At 39.9% G+C, this 20,066-nt stretch overlaps 1 protein-coding gene across 1 annotated transcript in view; it reads right to left on the bottom strand.

The window, feature by feature from the left end:
* LOC120053308 (copine-8-like) overlaps window positions 1-20,066 on the bottom strand; it is an 84,518-nt gene that overhangs the window by 63,322 nt on the left and 1,130 nt on the right. Inside the window, exon 2 of the mRNA XM_039000440.1 lies at window positions 14,944-15,047. Within this exon, the coding sequence (XP_038856368.1) occupies window positions 14,944-15,047 (104 nt within the window). The remainder of the gene's footprint in view (window positions 1-14,943; window positions 15,048-20,066) is intronic.

Here is a 20,066-nt window from a genome sequence, read left to right as displayed (position 1 = left end):
ACATCTTCTATTATTTGAAGACGAAAACGAAACAAAGAACACTGACAAACTATACAAAACAACAAACGACCGTGAAGCTATAAAACGAAAGTGCAGACACAAGCAACTAACGTAAAGACATAGACAATCACCCACCAACTACCTAATGAATATGGCTGCCTAAATATGGTTCCCAATCAGAGACAACGATAGACAGCTGTCTCTAATTGAGAACCAATCTAGGCAACCATAGACATACATACACCTAGACTAGACACTTTAACCAACTAAACCACAGCACCCATAAACATACAAAAAACCCTAGACAATACAAAACACATACATCCCCCATGTCACACCCTGACCTAACTAAAATAATAAAGAAAACAAAGATAACTAAGGCCAGGGCGTGACACTGGTTCCTCTCTAGGTTTCTTCCTAGGTTTTGTCCTTTCTAGGGAGTTTTTCCTAGCCACCGTGATTCTACAACTGCATTGCTTGCTGTTTGGGGTTTTAGGCTGGGTTTCTGTACAGCACTTTGAGATATCAGCTGATGTAAGAAGGGCTATATAAATCAATTTGATTTGATTTACAGTTGGAACATAATTTGGCCAAAGAAAACAGAATAAAATATGGTTTAACCTGATGAGGACAGAGGGCGCTGTTGTCACTTTGGGGGAAAAACGTGCCCAATTTAAACGGCCTCGTACTCAATTCTTGCTCGTACAATATGCATATTATTATTACTATTGGATAGAAAACACTCTCTAGTTTCTAAAACCGTTTGAATTATATCTGTGAGTGAAACAGAACTCATTTGGCACAAACTTCCTGACCAGGAAGTGGAAAATCTGAAATCGATGCTCTCTTCTGGGTCCTGCCTATAAATGGGCATGATACCTATTAGTATACATGCACGTCATACACCTTCCCCTGGATGTCAAGATGCAGTGAGAGAAGAAATTGAGTGTTTATCTTGGTCTGAGATGGAATACGTCCTCTTGGAATGACGTGTCACCGATTTCTGGTTTTCAGGAAGGCGCGAGGAGGACAGTGGGATTGCCTTTTGAAAAGCTGTCGTTATAGGCGACTACTATCTCCGGCTTTGATTTTATTTGATACATGTGACCATATCATCGTAAAGTATGTTTTTTCAATATAGTTTTATTCGATTTTTGAAATTTATTCGGGACGTTAGGCGTGTTGCGTTGTGTGCCTTTGTTCAGAAAGGAGAGCTTCGCGCCACTTGGCCAGTGTGCTTGCTAATTCAAGAGGGAAAAACAATGTTCTAAATCCAAACAACGACTGTTCTGGACAAAGGACCCCTTGTCCAACATTCTGATGGAAGATCACCAAAAGTAGGACCCATTTTGTGATGCTATTTCATATATCTGTCGAACTGTGTACTAGTAGTTTTGCGCCCAGGTTTTGGCCACTCTCTCGCTATAACATAAGCCTTATGTCGTAATGAAGATATTTTTAGAATTCTAACACTGCGATTGCATTAAGAACTAGTGTATCTATCATTTCCTATACAACATGTATTTTTTTGTAATGTTTATGAATAGCTATTTGGTCAGAATAGGTGAGAGTCTAATAGAAATATCCGCACATTCTGGGAAAAAGAAGCTACGTTAGCATAATGGATAACCACTGATTTCAGCTCTAAATATGCACATTTTCGAACAAAACATAAGTGTATGTATAACCTGATGTTATAGGACTGTCATCTGAGGAAGGTTTATGAAGGTTAGTGAAAATTAATATCTTTTGCTGGTTTATTCGCTAACGCTAAAGTGCCTATTGCTATCGCTAACATGCCTTGATGAATGAATGCGGAAGTGTGGTAGGCTATTGTAGTAAGCTAATATAATGCTATATTGTGTTTTCGCTGTAAAACACTTAAATCTGAAATATTGGCTGGATTCACAAGATGCTTGTCTTTCATTTGCTGTACACGATGCATTTTTCAGAAATGTTTTATGATGAGTATTTAGGTATTCCACGTTGGTCTCTATAATTACTCTGGCTGCTTCGGTGCTATTTTTGACGGTAGCTGTGATGGTAGCTGCAATGTAAAACTGATTTATACCTCAAATATGCACATTTTTCGAACAAAACATAGATTTATTGTGTAACATGTTATAAGACTGTCATCTGATGAAGTTGTTTCTTGGTTAGTTTGGTTGGTTCTTGGTTAGTTAGGTTGGCTTTGTGCATGCTACCTGTGCTGTGAAAAATGTCTGTCCTTCTTTGTATTTGGTGGTGAGCTAACATAAATATACGTGCTGTTTTCGCTGTAAAACATTTAAAAAATCGGACATGTTGACTGGATTCACAAGATGTGTATCTTTCATTTGCTGTATTGGACTTGTTAATGTGTAAAAGTTAAATATTTCTAAAAAATATTTTTTGAATGTTATATATTTTACAACAGACCTACTTATAACCCATCTTAAACTAAATATGGAGCACACAATTAAAAAGACTGATTGAATTTAATTTAGCTAATGAAAAGGTCACATATTTTAAAATAGGCTTACAATAATATCAATGATATTTAATAATAAAACAAATGATTATAAATAAATGTAAGTTCCCAAATTGCATCCAACTTGAATAGGGAGTTGCACAGTAGCCTGCATTTCGTCATGCTAACGTTCTCCTCATCTTCCACCACAATATTTAAAAAAAATTACATTCCCATTGTAGGCTTTTCACTATAGGCATGCTCTTTTTCCTCAAACTTTTGTTTTACTTCAATGAAAAAAGCCTCCATCTTCACAATCAACAGTGGCCCTAGGCCTCGCTCGCTCTCTCATAAGCAAAGCATCAGGCTCGTGTGCACGCTAGGCATGAGAGAATGGTGCTGAAGAGCTAATTTGGGGTGTAGGCTATGGCAGAGAGTGGCTGTCTCTCAAAATGCATACTACTGTGCTCTGAGCATGCACATTAGGGCACGGGAGGGCCGGAGTATGAGTTCAAATCAAAGTACGCGTAACGGAGCACGGAGGGCACTTCTTGAATGCAAATTTAATTTGTACATATTGTGAAGCATGCGTCGATGCAAGCTTCAACCGAAAGTATGCAAAGAAATAGGACTCAACCACGTAAAAAATGATCTTGAAATCAATTGGCGGCCATTATTTGAGCTGATATTCAAATTATGTGGTTAGCAACATTATTACGATTCACATATTGCTAGCGGATAGTTATGAAGTAAAACAGTTGCTTTGTATATATCTTGTTTAATCTCTATTGACATTGTTGTCCTGGCTGGAAGATGGTGCAGTGAAAGGGTAAGTCAATAGGGCTAACTGGCTAGCTAGTTACCCACAAAGAATTGGTAGCTATCCACAAAATATGTACATCTACCTTGCATAACATTAGTTTTAGGTCATTTTTTGACTGTTTATCTAGCTAGATTATTACGATTCACCTATCTAGCTGATAATTATGAAGTAAAACTTTTGCTTTGTGTATATCTTGTTTAGTCTATTATTGCCATTGTCCTGGCTGGAAGAAGGTTCAGTGAATAGGGAGGTGAAGCGTGAGGGAATACAGTAGGGGGATTGCAAGTGCTTCTCAAATGTATTGTTTTATGCATTCTCCACACTCTCATCCTCACAAGAATGTACTCAAGAGAACGTGGTCGGAGAACGCACTCGGAGCATGAGAGTCTGGAGCACAGTAATATGCATATTGAGAAACACCCAGTCTCTCCTGGACAATTTGGCATGCTACAATTGATTTATTTTTATTGTCCAAAATCTGCAATTAGCCTACTGGCTAAGGGAGATCCTTAAAAAAAATGTATTACATTATTTATTACAAAAAACACAAGGAAGGGGTAACATTAAAGTATTAGAACATGAAGGACAAACAATACAGCATCAAGACACTATCAAACATGTATCAGTCTTTCCGCAACAGAGCCATCCTTATGTGTGAGGGTGCGTGTGCATGATAGTGCATGATATATGTCATAGGTTTCCTTTTTCATGATCACAATCTTGTGAAACCCGAACCCTCCAAGATCCCCCCACAGTTCCCCAATAGATGTCCCTCAACCATTCGAGACCCCTCCCACAGTCCCCCCCGGAAGAGCCCCCCAAGAACCCCCCAATAAACCAACAACCAAGTGAATGAACTAAAGAGAAAAAAGGAAAAGACAGAAGAAAACAGCAAAGAACAATGCAAAATATATATATATATATATATATTAAAACAAAGGACATCAACGACAACTGAAATCATAACAGCAATGCCTGCTTTATGTGTTCGTGTGCGTGTCTGGCACTATTACATGTATGTGTGTGTTCTTGTATGTGTTTATTTGAATGAGAGTGTGTGTATATGCATGTGTAGAAACACCTGCACGGCATCAGCCTCAGGCAAACCGGCATTAGTTGTAAAAACACTGCCACTTAGTGTCATTCAAATGTACTTTTATTATGTTTTATTTTGACTTTTTTTCCCTTTATCTTTTGACGATCATTCTCTCTCTCACACAGCAACTCCACTCTCACTTGTCTCCAATTCCACATATCAACCCTCAGCTTCCCTCAGCCCATCCCATCTAACTCTGCTGGCCACCCACTTCGTGTTTCTACTCAACACATATCTTTCAACTATGCTATGATGTTTAACGTACAATTTCAATCTATCTAATAGAATAGAATCTACAGATTGCGTGTTGAAGATAAATGCTTTTACTAAGAGTATTAGTATATTAGAAATTGACTGACCCGGTCTCTCCAGATCTCCTAACAGTACTATTTCTAGGGTCAATTTTAGATCAATGCTATGCATTTTCAGCCATTCCTGAACCTGAGACCAGAAACAGGCTACCTGAGGGCAATACCAAAATAAATGGTCTATTGATTCTGTATCCTCACAACAAAATCTGCAGATCTTCGATGATTTTATGCCCCAAATATTCAACATTTTGTTGGTGGCAAGAATTATATATAATAATTTTAACTGAAAAGCACGAAGTCTTGAATCTTGCGTTGTTTTATATAGCAACTCATACACCCTGTACCATGGAATTGGTACATCAAAAATCTCTTCCCAACTATTTTGCAATCTGTATGGCACAGTTGTTGTCAGGACTTCCGCCGAAGTCGGCTCCTCTCCTTGTTCGGGTGGCGTTCGGCGGTCGACGTCACCGGCTTTCTAGCCATCACCGCTCCATTTTTCATGTATCCATTTGTTTTGTCTTGTTCCCTGCACACCTTTTAATTTAATTCCCCAATCACACTACATGTATTTATTCCTCTGTTCCCCCTCATGTCTTTGTGTGAGATTGTTTGTGTGTTACGTGTTTTTGTACGCACTAGGCTTGCGTGCGTTTTTTCCGTGTTATTTCACGAAGCCTGTTTGTATTTTTATACATTTGATGTTTTGTGACTGTTTTGCGCGTTTTACACTTTGCCTTGTTGGCTGGAGGTTTTTGGACGCAGCTGCGTCCGTCTGTATATCTCTCCTGTCGAATTAAAGTGTGCACCTGTTCACAATTCTCTGCTCTCCTGCACCTGACTTCAGCACAAGTACGGACACGCCTTGACAGTTGTCAACATCCTGGTCCTCAACTGAAACTGGTATACTTTCCTATTTATGCTATTTTTATTCCTCCGCCAGTTTTGATCCTTTATATTGGGCAGACAGACCAGTTCCCTCCCTCCCGCTCCTCCATTTTTGGGGCAATGCTGTAATCAATTGGTTGTACTCTTGGATTGAGCAGACCTTCCTGTACAATTCTGATAACTCCATGAAGGACATAACTCTACCATTACAATTTACAATATCATTTAAGAACAAAATACCCTTTTCAATAAATACAGGTATTTTAACAACCAGCAGATTTGAGTTCAGCCATAATATTTGTTGTAATATTTGTTCTATCTTTTCAGGGGGATGACATTGAAATTGTAGCCAGCTCTGCAATGCTTGTTTGAAAAAGACAGAATTTTTTCAAAGTATCATTTTCAATTAATCGAAAATGAGACATGGCAATCTGCACAAGGCAAAAGGGCAATTTTTAAACAATGGATGAGCTTTTCTTATTAATCTACTTGAGAACCATTTAGGGTTCAAATAAAACTTTTGAAAGAGTGAAGCCCTTTGAGAGTTTTAGTGCTTTTATGTTTAATAATCTCAACCCACCCAATTCATATTCATTATATAGATAGGCTCGTTTTATTTTGTCTGGTTTAGCGTCCCAGATAAAGCAAAATATTTTTTGCTCATATGATTTGAAAAACGAATCATCAGGAGTAGGCAGCGCCATAAGTAAGTGAGTAAACTGAGATATGACTAAGGAGTTAATCAGGGCAATTTTTCCATAAATAGACAGGTATTTACCTCTACATGGTTGCAGGATCTTGTCTATTTTTACAAGTGTTCCATTGAAATTCATTGTGGAGAGCTTATTTATATATTTTGTGATATGAATACTGAGTATGTCTACTTCACCATCAGCCCATTTTATAGGTAAACTGCAGGGTAATGTAAAAGTTGTATTTTTTAAGGATCCAATACGTAATATTGTACACTTATCATAATTAGGTTTTAGTCCAGAGGGTACAGAAAAGTTATCTAGATCTTTAATGAGACATTGCAGGGATCTAGCTTGCGGACTTAACATAAAACTTGAGTCATCGGCATACATGGACACCTTTGTTTCTAAACCTTGGATTTCTAATCCTCTAATGTTGTTATTGGATCTGATTTTAATAGCTAGCATTTCGATGGCCATAATGAATAGATATGGTGACAGCGGACACCCTTGTTTAACTCCTCTTGACAATTCAAAACTCTCTGAGAAGTAGCGGTTATTTACTATTTTACACCTGGGGTTGCTATACATTATTTTTACCCATTTTATAAGAGAATTACCGAAATTGAAAAAATCCAGATATTTATAAATAAAATCCAGTCATACTTTATCAAATGCCTTTTCAAAATCCGCTATAAATACCATTCCTGGCTTCTTATATGTTTCATGATGTTCTATTATTTCTAGAAGTTGTCGTATATTATCTCCAATGCATCGTCAATGTAAAAAACCTGTCCGATCAGGATGAAAAATACCTGGTAAAACCCTTTAAATTCTGAGTGCTATGCATTTTGCTAGTATTTTTGCATCCCAACATTGAAGTGTACGGGGCCTCCAGTTTTTTAGATAGACCGGGTCTTTATATTTGCCATCTGGGTCTTGATTTAATAATAGAGAAATCAGACCTGCCTGCTGAGTACCTGACAGACTACCATTTCTATAGTAGTTAAAACAATCTAACAATGGAGCTTTTAGTATATCAAAAAATACTTGATATACCTCTACCGGTATGCCATCAAGCCCTGGGGTTTTTCCAGACTGAAAGGACTTAATAGCCTCAAAACGTTCTTCCTCTGTAATTTGGCCTTCGCACTGATTTTTCTGTACATTTGTTAATTTTCCATTTTTTTATATTATTTGGAAAGAATTCCTTACCGTAATCTTCATTCAGTGGGAGAGGATGAGACGGAAAACAGAACATCTACCTAAAATAATTAGCTTCCTCTTTTAAAATATCATACGGAGAATCATAAGATGTCTTCAGTAACGAGTTTCTGCAAATTCTTTTTGTTAGCGTTCCTGTATTGGAGATTCAGGAAGAATTTTGTGCATTTTTCTCCATATTCCATCCAGTTTGCTTTATTTTTGTAATAGATTATATTAGATCGTTCTTGAACAATTTCCTCAAGTTCTTTTTGTTTTTCCTCTAACTTATTTTGTATCTCTGTAGTATCGTTTTTATTGTGATCTACCTGTACTATTAGTTCATGGATTTCCCTTGTTAGTCTTGTTTCTTTAGCCAGAAACTGCTTTTTTATTATTGATGAATATTGAATTGAATGACCCCTGAAGGTACATTTAAAGGTATCCCAAACAATAAGGGGATTTGCTGAACCTATATTATACTGGAAAAATTCAATTATAAATGATTGTCTTATTTTTAACTAAGTTGTCCTCCAGTAAACTTTGATAAAATTTCCAGTATCCCCATCCACGTGGAAAATCTATAAGAGTTATGTGAATGCCAATTAGATGATGATCCGATCGCATTCTGTCTCCTATTAAAACTTTTTTAACCTTTGATGCAAGAGAGAAAGAGACAAGAAAGTAGTCAAGATGACTAGCTTGATTATGTCTCTTCCATGTATATCTCACAAGGTCGGGGTTTTTTAGTCTCCAAATATCCACTATTTCTAATGTGTCCATAATATTTGTGATTTCCTTAAGGGCACGGCGATGATAGTTTGTAGAGTGATTACCTTTACGGTTCATTGAGGTACTTAACACTGTTATAGTCTCCTACCATAATGATTAGATAATTTGTTGCCTGTAAGTTCAATAAATTGGTATAAATGTTTTCGAAGAAGTGTGGATCATCCTGATTTGGACCATATAGATTAATGAGCCAAATCTCTTTTTCGTCCACTTTCATATTCAAAAGGATCCACCTTCCTTGCGAATCATTCCTGATTATTTGCACATTCAGATCAAAATTTTTGTTAACTAATATCATACCCTTTGAGTTCCTTTGTCCATGACAGAAAATGATTTCACCACCCCATTCCTTTTCCCACGCAACTTCATCTAAGGATGTAGAGTGAGTTTCCTGTAAACAGTATATGTTATATTCCTTTTCTTTTAGCCACATAAAGACTGTAACTCTTTTTTCTAATCTGTCAAACCGTTACAATTATAACTAGCTATACTTATTTCACCCCTTACCATAACTAGATACTATTCTCAGGCTAAATTGACCATAATTAGTGCTTGTAAAGTTACTGACAGAGGGAGGTATTATGAAGGTCAAAACTAGAGCTTTCAAATGTCTGATTTAGAATTCAAGAAATAGGTTCTAGCAATATTTGTTTTATTCTCTTGCCTGTTTGCCTGTGAGCCAATGCCACAGATGTTAGAAAATTGAGACAAATGATGTGTGTAACAAATCTGAGTAGGTTGATGTGTATGATATTGGATATGATATAATGAGTGTGTATGATGTCTGTATAAGAGTAACAGTATAATGTGTGATGTCCAAATAAATAATAACTCTGCCAATTTGCATGTTTGAGTGTCTATGTGTGTAACATGTAGTGCGTATAACCTTAATATTCATAATTGTAATCCATATCGTATCACCATCATAGTTGCATCATCATTACCTTTAACATCATTGAAAAACACATCCCAGCATTTCCATAGCAATTGACGTTTCACATGATCATGAAAGAGACCTTGCATTACTCTAGAGACGGCTTCACTACAGTACAAATGTATTCCGTACAATATGTTATTATTCCCCAATGTGTAACGGCTGATGTCCTCCTCTTCGTCTGAAGAGGAGGTGTAGCAGGGATCGGACCAAAACGCAGTGGTAAGTGTCCATGTTTTATTAAAGTAAACTGAACACTACACAAAACAAAATAACAAAGAGAAATCTAACCGAAAAACAGTCCCGTGTGGCACAAACACTAACACGGAAGACAAACACCCACAAACCAACAGTGAAAACAGGCAACCTAAATATGGTTCCCAATCAGAGACAATGCAAAACACCTGCCTCTGAATGAGAACCATATCAGGCCAAATGACAAACCTAAACATAGAAACACATAACCTAGACTGCCCACCCCAACTCACGCCCTGACCATACTAAATAAAGACAAAACAGAGGAAAATAAAAGGTCAGAACATGACACAATGCCCCTATTCTGATATCTTCCCCTTGCTTGTTGTAAACATATACAAACTTGTAGACAAATACATAAAAAAGATAAACAATAAACACATTAAATTATAAAACAGTTCTGGACAATAGAGAGGGAGAGAAGAGAAGAGAGAAAGAGAGAGGAGAGCGAGATCAGGTGTGTGTGTGTGTGTGTGTGTATGTATGTATGTATAAGTCCGTATGTGTAAGCAAGCATGTAGTTGAGTACGTGTGTGTTCATATCCACTTCATAATGTTCAGATATTTTAAACAGTTCCCCTACCTTATTTTTTTCCGTAACCTGAAGTCCCTGTAGAATTTAGTACAGCCACAGTGTTATGGAGCTGTCTCGGAATAGCTGTCCATCTATAAAGAGTTTGTCCACAATGATAAAGGCACGCCTATCATCCATCCTTTGTTGTCTTTGTACCGGATACAGTCTCTTACGACGTTCGTTTATCTTCTTTGGAAATTGGTCATCGAGACAGAATTTGGTCCCTTTAACCTTTCTGAACCACTCATCCCGGATCCGGGATAATTGTCATCAGAAACGCTGACTAGAATAGCCTAGCCTAGCGCCACAGGTATATAATATAATAAAGTTTCATGAAATCACAAGTGCAATATTGCAAAACACAGCTTAGCCTTTTGTTAATCCATCTGTCGTCTCAGAATTTGAAATTATGCTTTACAGCGAAATGAATACAAGTGTTTGTGTAAGTTTATCGATCGCTCGACAAAACAATAAGCACACCTAGCATCAGGTAACTTGGTCACGAAAATCAGAAAAGCAATCAAGTTAATCGTTTACCTTTAATGATCTTCGGATGTTTTCACTCACGAGACTCCCAGTTAGACAACAAATGTTCCTTTTGTTCCATAAAGATATTTTTTATATCCAAATACCTCCGTTAGTTTGATGCATTATGCCCAGGAATCCACCGGAAAGAGCGCTCGCGACAACGCCGACAAAAATCCCAAATTATATCCATAATGTCCACAGAAACATGTCAAACGTTTTTTATAATCCATCTTCAGGGTGTTTTTCAAATATCTATTCGATAATATATCAACCGGGACAGTTGGCTTTTCACTAGGACAGGGAGGAACAATGGCCGCCTTTCTCTGTTACGCAGAACTCACTCTGAGAGCCCCCACCTATCCACTTACGCAATGTGCCCTTTCACGCTCATTCTTCAAAATAAAAGCCTGAAACTATGTCTAAAGGCTGTTGACACCCTAGGGAAGCCATAGAAAAAGAAGTCTGGTTGATATCCCTTTCAATGGGCAATAGGGATGCTTAGGAACAGAGAGGTTTCAAAAACAGGGTCACTTCCTGATTGGATTTTCCCCAGGTTTTAGCCTGCAATATCAGTTCTGTTTAACTCACAGACAAAAATTGTACAGTTTTGGAAACTTCAGTGTTTTCTATCCTAATCTGACACGTATATGCATATTCTAGTTTCGGGGGCTGAGAAAGGCAGTTTCAAATGGTTACGTTTTTTAGCCAAAAACGAAAATGTCACCCCCTAGTCTTAAGAAGTTTTAAGCTCCCTTCCTCTGCTTTTGATCAGCTCCTTTTGTTGGTAGTGTTCGAATTCTTGCAATGATCGGTCGGGGACCCTTGGTCTTGTCGCTCCGAGCTCCAAGTCTGTGTACTTGGTGGAAAGCCACCTTGTTTACAGTCTCTATAGGAAGTTTCAATACGGATTTCATGAATTCTCTGATCGCGCCCTCTGGATTATTGGATGCGTCCTCAGGAATACCAGAAAAATATATATTTTCACGCATGCTACAACTTTGTATGTCTAGTAGCGTCTCCTTCATCACCCTGTTTTCCTGAGTAGACAATCCATGTTGGAATCGTGTATTTTTTACATTGGCTGTGAGTGCCTTGTTTTCTCTTTGGAGCTTCAGAACTCTGGCTGAACTCCAAACTCCCCCTCAGCCCTGCTACCTCCTCACACAACTTTTCCATTGTTGCATGGATTCCAGCCAGAGCACTAGCCTCTACCTCAATGGTAAGTAAATCATCCATGTCTGTAGATTAATCTGTTTTTCTTTTTTTGCCGGGTTAAAGTTATTTTGTGAGGTGGTCGGATCTTTCCACAAAGGAGTATGTTGTTCCTCCATAGCGTAAAGCTGGTGGGACTCGTCGATTTCCCTCAGGATCTGCTTGGTATACAGATTGGCTCTATACTGCAACCAGTTGTTTTACGAAAAGATAACAATGAGTCTTTCCCACGATGACGACAGGTGTCTGTAGTACAGCCAGCTAGCATTCGCGGAATCCACGGAGAAAAAAAAGGAACACAACTTGCAGTCCCAGCCGTAAAGGCTAACCGCGCTGTGGAATCCTTAGTAACGAAACTTCAGTTCGGATTAAAATACATTAAAAGATTTAATGTAAACAACAAACCGAGTGTAGAGAGTACAGTGTCCTGTTGCGCGCTCTGATGACGTCTCTCTCTCGTAACGTAACGTCAAATCAAATCCTAAGGGTGATCCTTATGCATTTTCCCATCAGAGTTGTGTTTCCATCAAATTGACTTGTTGCAGATAGATGTCTGTGCGTAAATACGCAGTGCACATGAAAATAATTTGAGGTTAAATTCATATGTACCTAATAAAAAACAAAAGTTAAATGGGTTTTTAATCGCATTTTCAACTCTAGGCCTACGGATGTTTTTTCTCACAAATAAATGCTACATAGATATAGCGAATGTGTCCACTCTGGTATTGGCACGTGTGCTCTAGCCAACAGCTTGCAGATACGTATCTGATTACTACGGACAAAAGTGAGATCATTTTTATTTGTCAAATGCCAGCCAAGCATCGATCATCATGTCACAAGAATAAGACCCTCCATATTTGTTGAAACAAGCATAAAGCTCATCACTGTGTACTTTCGTCACCCTGTGAAGTAATCATAATTTATTTCATCTGTAGCCTAATAAACTGCATGCAACTCCATGATGCCGTGACAATTTTTCATCCAACATGTACTGTAGGCTACTTTACTGCAGAAAAAGGTCGGGTGGAAACCTGGTTAACGTCAAAGCCATTTTGAGGATGCTGGAATTATATTTTGGATGAACGTGCGCATGCCTACAGGAGACTTCTGAAGTAGCCTAATCAGGTTAAAACATTGTGACTGGTTGTGTCTATGCAACATATGAAAGGTCATACATTTTAAAAGTGAAATGACAAAAATGTAGGCTATGTCGAAGCATTAGGTTCTAGGTGAGCGAGGAATAGCCACTCGGATTGGAGAGGAGGCCGAGTGCGTGTTAAGCTTTCCTGAATGGTCCTGCCGGGATGGAGCGTATGTGGCCACATTATTACAGGACGACTTTGAAGAATGATGATCTGAAACAGACAGCGCATTCAGTATCAGAAGTAAACAATACAGCCAGACTGGCCTGCTACTGTGCCTTTCTGGACCTTATAAAACTGTTGAGAGTAGACCCACAACGGATCCAAATCAAATGAAACATTCAAATCACAGGGCTTTTACACTGTTATTCAAATTACATTTTCACTGCAGCCTAGAGTAGAATTTTGTACTCAACTGAAAACAACAATGCAATTATTCATTCTATAGTCTAGGTAGGATAACTGTATTGTCCCTCAACAAGATCAATAGCGGAGCTTTCTGAGCTGTGTGTTTCATGTCTTCACTGTTCTTTCATGCCCAATGATGCACCTGGCCTGTCCATTGCCTATCATCTATTCCCATTTGTTCTTGTCAATTCATATTGAAAATTGATGCAGCTTTGAATGCCTTTATTTGTAGTATGATTGCTAGTTAGCCTGTTGCAAATCTGGACAAATGAGCCAACTACCAATATTGTCACTATGAATGGTGGATAGAGGAGAGAATCGACAGCTAGACAGATAGACTACAGACCTGTGGTATAGTTAAGCAATAGGGCACAAGGGTGTGTGGTATATGGTCAAATTGGACGAGTGGCTGAGTGCCTGGACACAGCCCTTAGCCGTAAACCCCGGAGGTGCCTTATTGCTATTATAATCTGGGTACCAACATAATTAGAGCAGTAAAAATAAAACAATTGTCATACCCGTGGTGTACAGTCTGATATACCACGGCTGTCAGCCAATCGGCATTGGCTGACCACCCAGTTTATGATAAAACTTAGCACATGGAAAAGTGTAGTGCACAAGGGAAGCACCAAAACAAGCAGATGGGGAACTTTGGCTAGGATGGAAGAAATGATATAGCCTAGTAAAACCTGCAAAAGCGAATGTTAACCAGGAAAAACGCACTAACATCCACTGTGCCCAATTTAAAAAAACACACAACCCTCCCCAAATCAAAAGATTGACAACCCTCCCCCCAGTAAATTGCGATCTGGCTCTTAATCAACCAAGCTGTAATTGCGGTTATCGGAGATTGAGCATCATTGATGCAGACAGTGACTGAATCGGAATTCCAACCTTCAGGACCACAATCTCAGGTGTGCACCAACACCGCACTGAGCGAATCCACATGTCTCTCTCTCTGTGTGTTAAATCATCTCCACAGTGAGTGTTGTGACTGACTGAGACCGACCAGCCGCGGGAGCATCAGCTCTCTCTGGTAGAAGGAACTCCGCGGAGAACCCAATCTTACAGAGGCGCGTGGCTCTTACGCAACACAGGAGCCCGAGCCAGCCAGCTGCTGCTCGCTACTATAGTTGTATCAAGTCACATCTAAGTCACATCTCTTAGGAGAGAGATGATAAAGCATCCATACATTCTCTCAGCAGCATCCATTTTCTGGACGGCGGTTTGTTTAGTTAAAATTAAGCCGAGCCCAAAAGGGAGCGCGAGCTGTCACGTTAGGAAACACTAATAGCACGCACATTGTTCCACCGTCATAAACTTAATTTAAACATCCCTCGAATGTAGGCTAACCGTGATTGATAAGCCAGTAAAGCAATGGACCATCATGATAATGGTCATATTATTTAATTCAATAAAAATTTATAGATTAAATGCTATTTTTATAGCCTAATGGGCTATGTCTGTTTTAAGGCCAAATCCCAAAAATAAGGAATTAATGCGAGAATGCTTGACTAAATTCGGACTAAACAAGTTATATTTAGCAGTTTACCAAACATATCCACCGTTCTCCACAATCTTAGCCTATACCAGAAGCATTCTGTCACTCAATTGACATCAGTGCCCCTCTACTCACCTACACGACACCGTGAGCTCAACTCTGGTGGCGGGAATGGCAGCGGTGAATGGGTCAAAGTCTCCAATACAGGCCATATTCATGAAGCTACTCATCGTCGAAATCTCCCGTTAAATGGGTCTTCTTCGGTCGCATGAAAGAAAGAAACCGTTAAAAACGGTGCGCTGCTTAGGGTCGCTGTTGCATGAGGCTGCGGGAGGCGTGTCGCTCAGCCAGCTGCAAGAGGAGTGTCGCCCACAACAGCCGAGCGTCATGTGTAACGGTTGAAAGATTCAGCTCGTGCTAGTATGCAGAGTTGAGAGCGAGGTATAGACCTAGGCTAATATGGGTGATAGTGCGGAGGGCGTGACGCCCGCAAGAAGTGCATCCAAGACATGTGCATATCTCAGCTTTGGGAAATGTTATAGAATTACAAAAATAAAGAACCAAACACGATAACACATGATAGTTTAAGGCCTAGTCTGTGCTGATGCTTTTAGGGAACCATTGCAATTAGCAAATGCTTTATTGCATACATTAAGTCAAACCAATTAAGAGCCCAATTAATAGGCTAAATCATTGTAATGCCTGTGCTTTGAAAATCTATTGAATGACATTACAGTGCAAATCAGTGGAGGCTGCTGAGGGGAGGACGGCTCATAATAATGGCTGGATTTGAGCAAATGGAATAGCAAACAAATAGCAACCATGTGTTTGATGTATTTGATACCATTCCACCTGGTAAACTCAAGCCATTACCACGAGCATGTCCTCCCCAATTAAGCTGCCACCAACCTCCTGTGGTGCAAATGAATAATGAAATCTCCGAGGAACTAATTTCTATGACACTACAAAGGCATCATGGCCCACCTGGTTTTCAATGCACTGGCATGCTAGCGAATTCTTGACTTTTCCAAACAAACCACAATTTACTCTCAGACATTGGGTGTCCTGTGTCCACCTGGTTTCATCTCAAAATAGTATTTATCAGGCTGATTAAATCATATTGCACACATAGTTATCCACTTGCTTGGGTTTTGACAGTGATGAGAAGCTGCCTTTATACAGGCAGTGCAATTTTTATATGTTGTCCCTAATTGGTCTTTTGACCAATTACATCAGCTTTGAAAAAGATCTGATTGGTCAAAAGACCAATTAGGGAAAAAATATCAGAATTGGGCTGCCTGTGTAAGCAGCCATAATGATAAAATGAAATCAAATCAAATTGTATTAGTCACATAACATCTGCTAGCCGTGTGTAATGCGAGTGTAGCGAAATGATTGTGCTTCTAATTCCGACAATGCAGTAATATCTAACAAGTAATCTAACAATTCCCCAACAACTACCTAATACACACAAATCTGAAGGGATGGAAAAAGTACATATAAATATGTACATAAAAATATATGGATGAGCCATGGCCAAGAGTGTGCAAGATGCAATAGATGGTATAAGGTACAGTATATGAGAGGAAGAATATAAGATATGTTAACATTATTAAAGTGGCATTGTTTAAAGTGGCCAGTGATTTTAATCTCTATGTAGGGAGCAGCCTCTATGAGTTAGTAATTGCTGTTTAGCAGTCTGATGGCCTTGAGATGGAAGCTGTTTTTCAGACTCTCGGTCCCAGCTTTGATGCACCTGTACTGACCCTGCCTTCTGGATGGTAGCGGGGTGAACAGGCAGTGGCTCGGGTGGTTGGTAATGACGCAGATGGCGCAAAGAGACCACCTGAGAAATTTCCTCTATTAAGTGAATGATTTCTCCACCGGATGCAGCAGCCCAATGAGCTAAAATATGAACAGCTGCGTCAAATTAGATTATATACTGAACAAAAAGCTTATTTCTCTCAAATGTTCAGCACACATGTTTACATCCCTGTTAGTGAGCATTTCTCCTTTGCAAAGATACTCCATCCACCTGACAGGTGTGGCATATCAAGAAGCTGATTAAACAGCATGATCATTACACAGGTGTACCTTGTGCTGGGGACAATAAAAGGCCCCTCTAAAATGTGCAGTTTTGTCACACATTGCCACAGATGTTCCAAGTTTTGAAGGAGCGTGCAATTGGCATGCTGACCGCAGGAATGTCCACTGGAGCTTTTGCCAAAGAATTGAATGTTAATTTCTCCACCATAAGCCACATCCAATGTCATTTTAGAGATTTTGGCAGTACATCCATCCAGCCTCACAACTGCAGACCACGTGTAACCACGCTAGCCCAGGATCTCCACATCCGGCTTCTTCACCTGCGGGATCGTCTGAGACCAGCCACCTGGAAAACTGATGAAACTGAGTTTTTCTGTCTGTAATAAAGACCTTTTGTGGGGAAAAACTCATTCTGATTTGCTGGGCCTGGCTCCCCAGTGGGTGGGCATATGCCCTCCCAGGCCCACCCATGGCTGCACTCCTGCCCAGTCATGTGAAATCCATAGATTAGGGTGTAATTCATTTATTTAAATTGACTGATGTCCTTATATGAACTGTAACTCAGTAGAATTGTTGAAATTGTTGCATGTTTCATTTATATTTTTGTTCAGTATAGTTTAGGCCCGAATTAGTGTTTTAATCAGGGTGCCCAATAGCTGATTGATTGCCAAAATGTCTTATCTTCAGGTGCAGTTGACCTTCTGACACAGTTGCTGAAGCCTAGGCTACAGCCAGGGTCTCAATCAATTATCTCCTGATATGAGACAGAATTAGCCTACTTGATCAAATCTGGCATTTACATTACGACACTATTCAATCACTTTCAAGACACATTCTGGAGTTTGTGTTTTAGCAGCCCTGCCACGAGGGATGGGGACTGGGTGCGATTTCTACCGTGCTTTATACCATGCCATTCGGGGGCACCATTTTTTTTTATGGGACCTATGCGATTTCTTTTAATGGGCCTAATAGCAAATACATGGAATTTAACGGTAAAGAAAACCAGCCACGTCACGGACCCCGATGTCTTGCTCCCAGACAAACTGAACAACTTCTTTGCTCACTTTGAGGACAATACAGTGCCACTGACATGGCACGCTACCAAATCCTGCGGGCTCTCCTTCACCGCAGCCAACGTGAGTAAAACATTTAAATGTGTTAACCCTTGCAAGGCTGCCGGCCCAGACGGCATCCCTAGCCACATCCTCAGAGCATGCGCAGATCAGCTGGCTGGTGTGTTTACGGACATATTCAATCAATCCCTATCCCAGTCTGCTGTTCTCACATGCTTCAAGATTGCCACCAGTGTTCCTGTTCCCAAGAAAGCTAAGGTAACTGAGCTAAACGACTATGACCCCGTAGCACTCTCTTCCGCCATCATGAAGTGCTTTGAGAGACTAGTCAAGGATCATATCACATCCACCCTACCTGACATCCTAGACCCACTCCAATTTGCTTACCGCCCCAATAGGTCCACAGACAACGCAATTGCAATCACACTGCACACTGCCCTAACCCATCTGGACAAGAGGAATACCTATGTAAGAATGCTGTTCATCGACTACAGCGCAGAATTTAACACCATATTACCCTCCAAACTCAACATTAAGCTCGAGACCCTGGGTCTCGACCCCACCCTGTGCAATTGGGTCCTGGACTTTCTGACAGGACGCCCCCAGGTGGCGAGGGTAGGAAACAACAACTCCACCCCGCTGATCCTCAACACTGGGGCCCCACAAGGGTGCGTTCTCAGCCCTCTCCTGTACTCCCTGTTCACCCATGACTGCGTGGCCATGCACGCCTCCAACTCAATCATCAAGTTGCAGACGACACTTCAGTGGTAGGCTTGATTACCAACAACGACGAGACGGCCTACAGGGAGGAGGTGAGGTCCCTCGGAGTGTGGTGTCAGGAAAATAACCTCACACTCAACGTCAACAAAACAAAGGAGCTGATCGTGGACTTCAGGAAACAGCAGAGGGAGCACCCCCTATCCACATCAACGGGACAGTAGTGGAGAAGGTGGAAAGTTTTAAATTCCTCGGCGTACACATCACGGACAAACTGAAATGGTCCACCCACACAGACAGCGTGGTGAAGAAGGCGCAACAGCGCCTCTTCAACCTCAGGAGGCTGAAGAAATTTGGCTTGTCACCAAAAACACTCACAAACTTTTACAGATGCAGAATCGAGAGCATCCTGTCAGGCTGTATCACCGCCTGGTACGTTAACTGCTCCGCCCACAACCGTGAGGCTCTCCAGAAGGTAGTGAGGTCTGCACAACGCATCACCGGGGGCAAACTACTTGCTCTCCAGGACACCTACACCACTCAATGTCACAGGAAGGCCAAAAAGATCATCAAGGACAACAACCACCCAAGCCACTGCCTGTTCACTCCGCTATCATCCAGAAGGTGAGATCAGTGCAGGTGCATCAAAGCTGGGACCGAGAGACTGAAAAACAAGGCCATCAGACTGTTAAACAGCCATCACTAACATTGAGTGGCTGCTGCCAATATACTGACTCAAATCTCTAGCCACTTTAATAATAAAAAATTGGATGTAATAAATGTATCACTAGTCACTTTAAACAATGCCATTTTACATAATGTTTACATACCCTACATTACTCATCTCATATGTATATACTGTACTCTATACCATCTACTGCATCTTGCCTATGCCGTTTGGCCATCGCTCATCCATATATTTATATGTACATATTCTTATTCATTCCTTTACACTTGTGTGTATAAGGTAGTTGTTGTGAAATTGTTAGATTACTTGTTAGATATTACTGCATGGTAGGAACTAGAAGCACAAGCATTTCACTACACTCGCATTAACATCTGCTAACCATGTGTATGTGACCAATACAATTTGATTTGATTTACGGTACCGGTCAAAAGTTTGGACACCTACTCATTCCAGGGTTTTTCTTTATTTTAATTTTTTCTACATTGTATAATAATAGTGAAGACATCAAAACTATGAAATAACACATATGGAATCATGTTGTAACCAAAAAAGTGTTTAACAAATCAAAATATGTGTGCAAAACTGTCATCAAGGCAAAGGGTGGCTACTTTGAAGGATCTAAAATAAAAAATATACTTTGATTAGTTTAACACTTTTTTGGTTACTACATGATTCCATATGTGTTATTTCATAGTTGTGATGTCTTCACTAATATTCTACAATGTAGAAAATAG

The sequence above is a fragment of the Salvelinus namaycush genome, chromosome 9 (assembly GCF_016432855.1).
Source record: "Salvelinus namaycush isolate Seneca chromosome 9, SaNama_1.0, whole genome shotgun sequence".
NCBI classification, from domain to species: Eukaryota; Metazoa; Chordata; class Actinopteri; order Salmoniformes; family Salmonidae; genus Salvelinus; species Salvelinus namaycush.
Note: the sequence above shows the minus strand (reverse complement) of the source record. Positions and strands in the feature narration are given on the sequence as shown.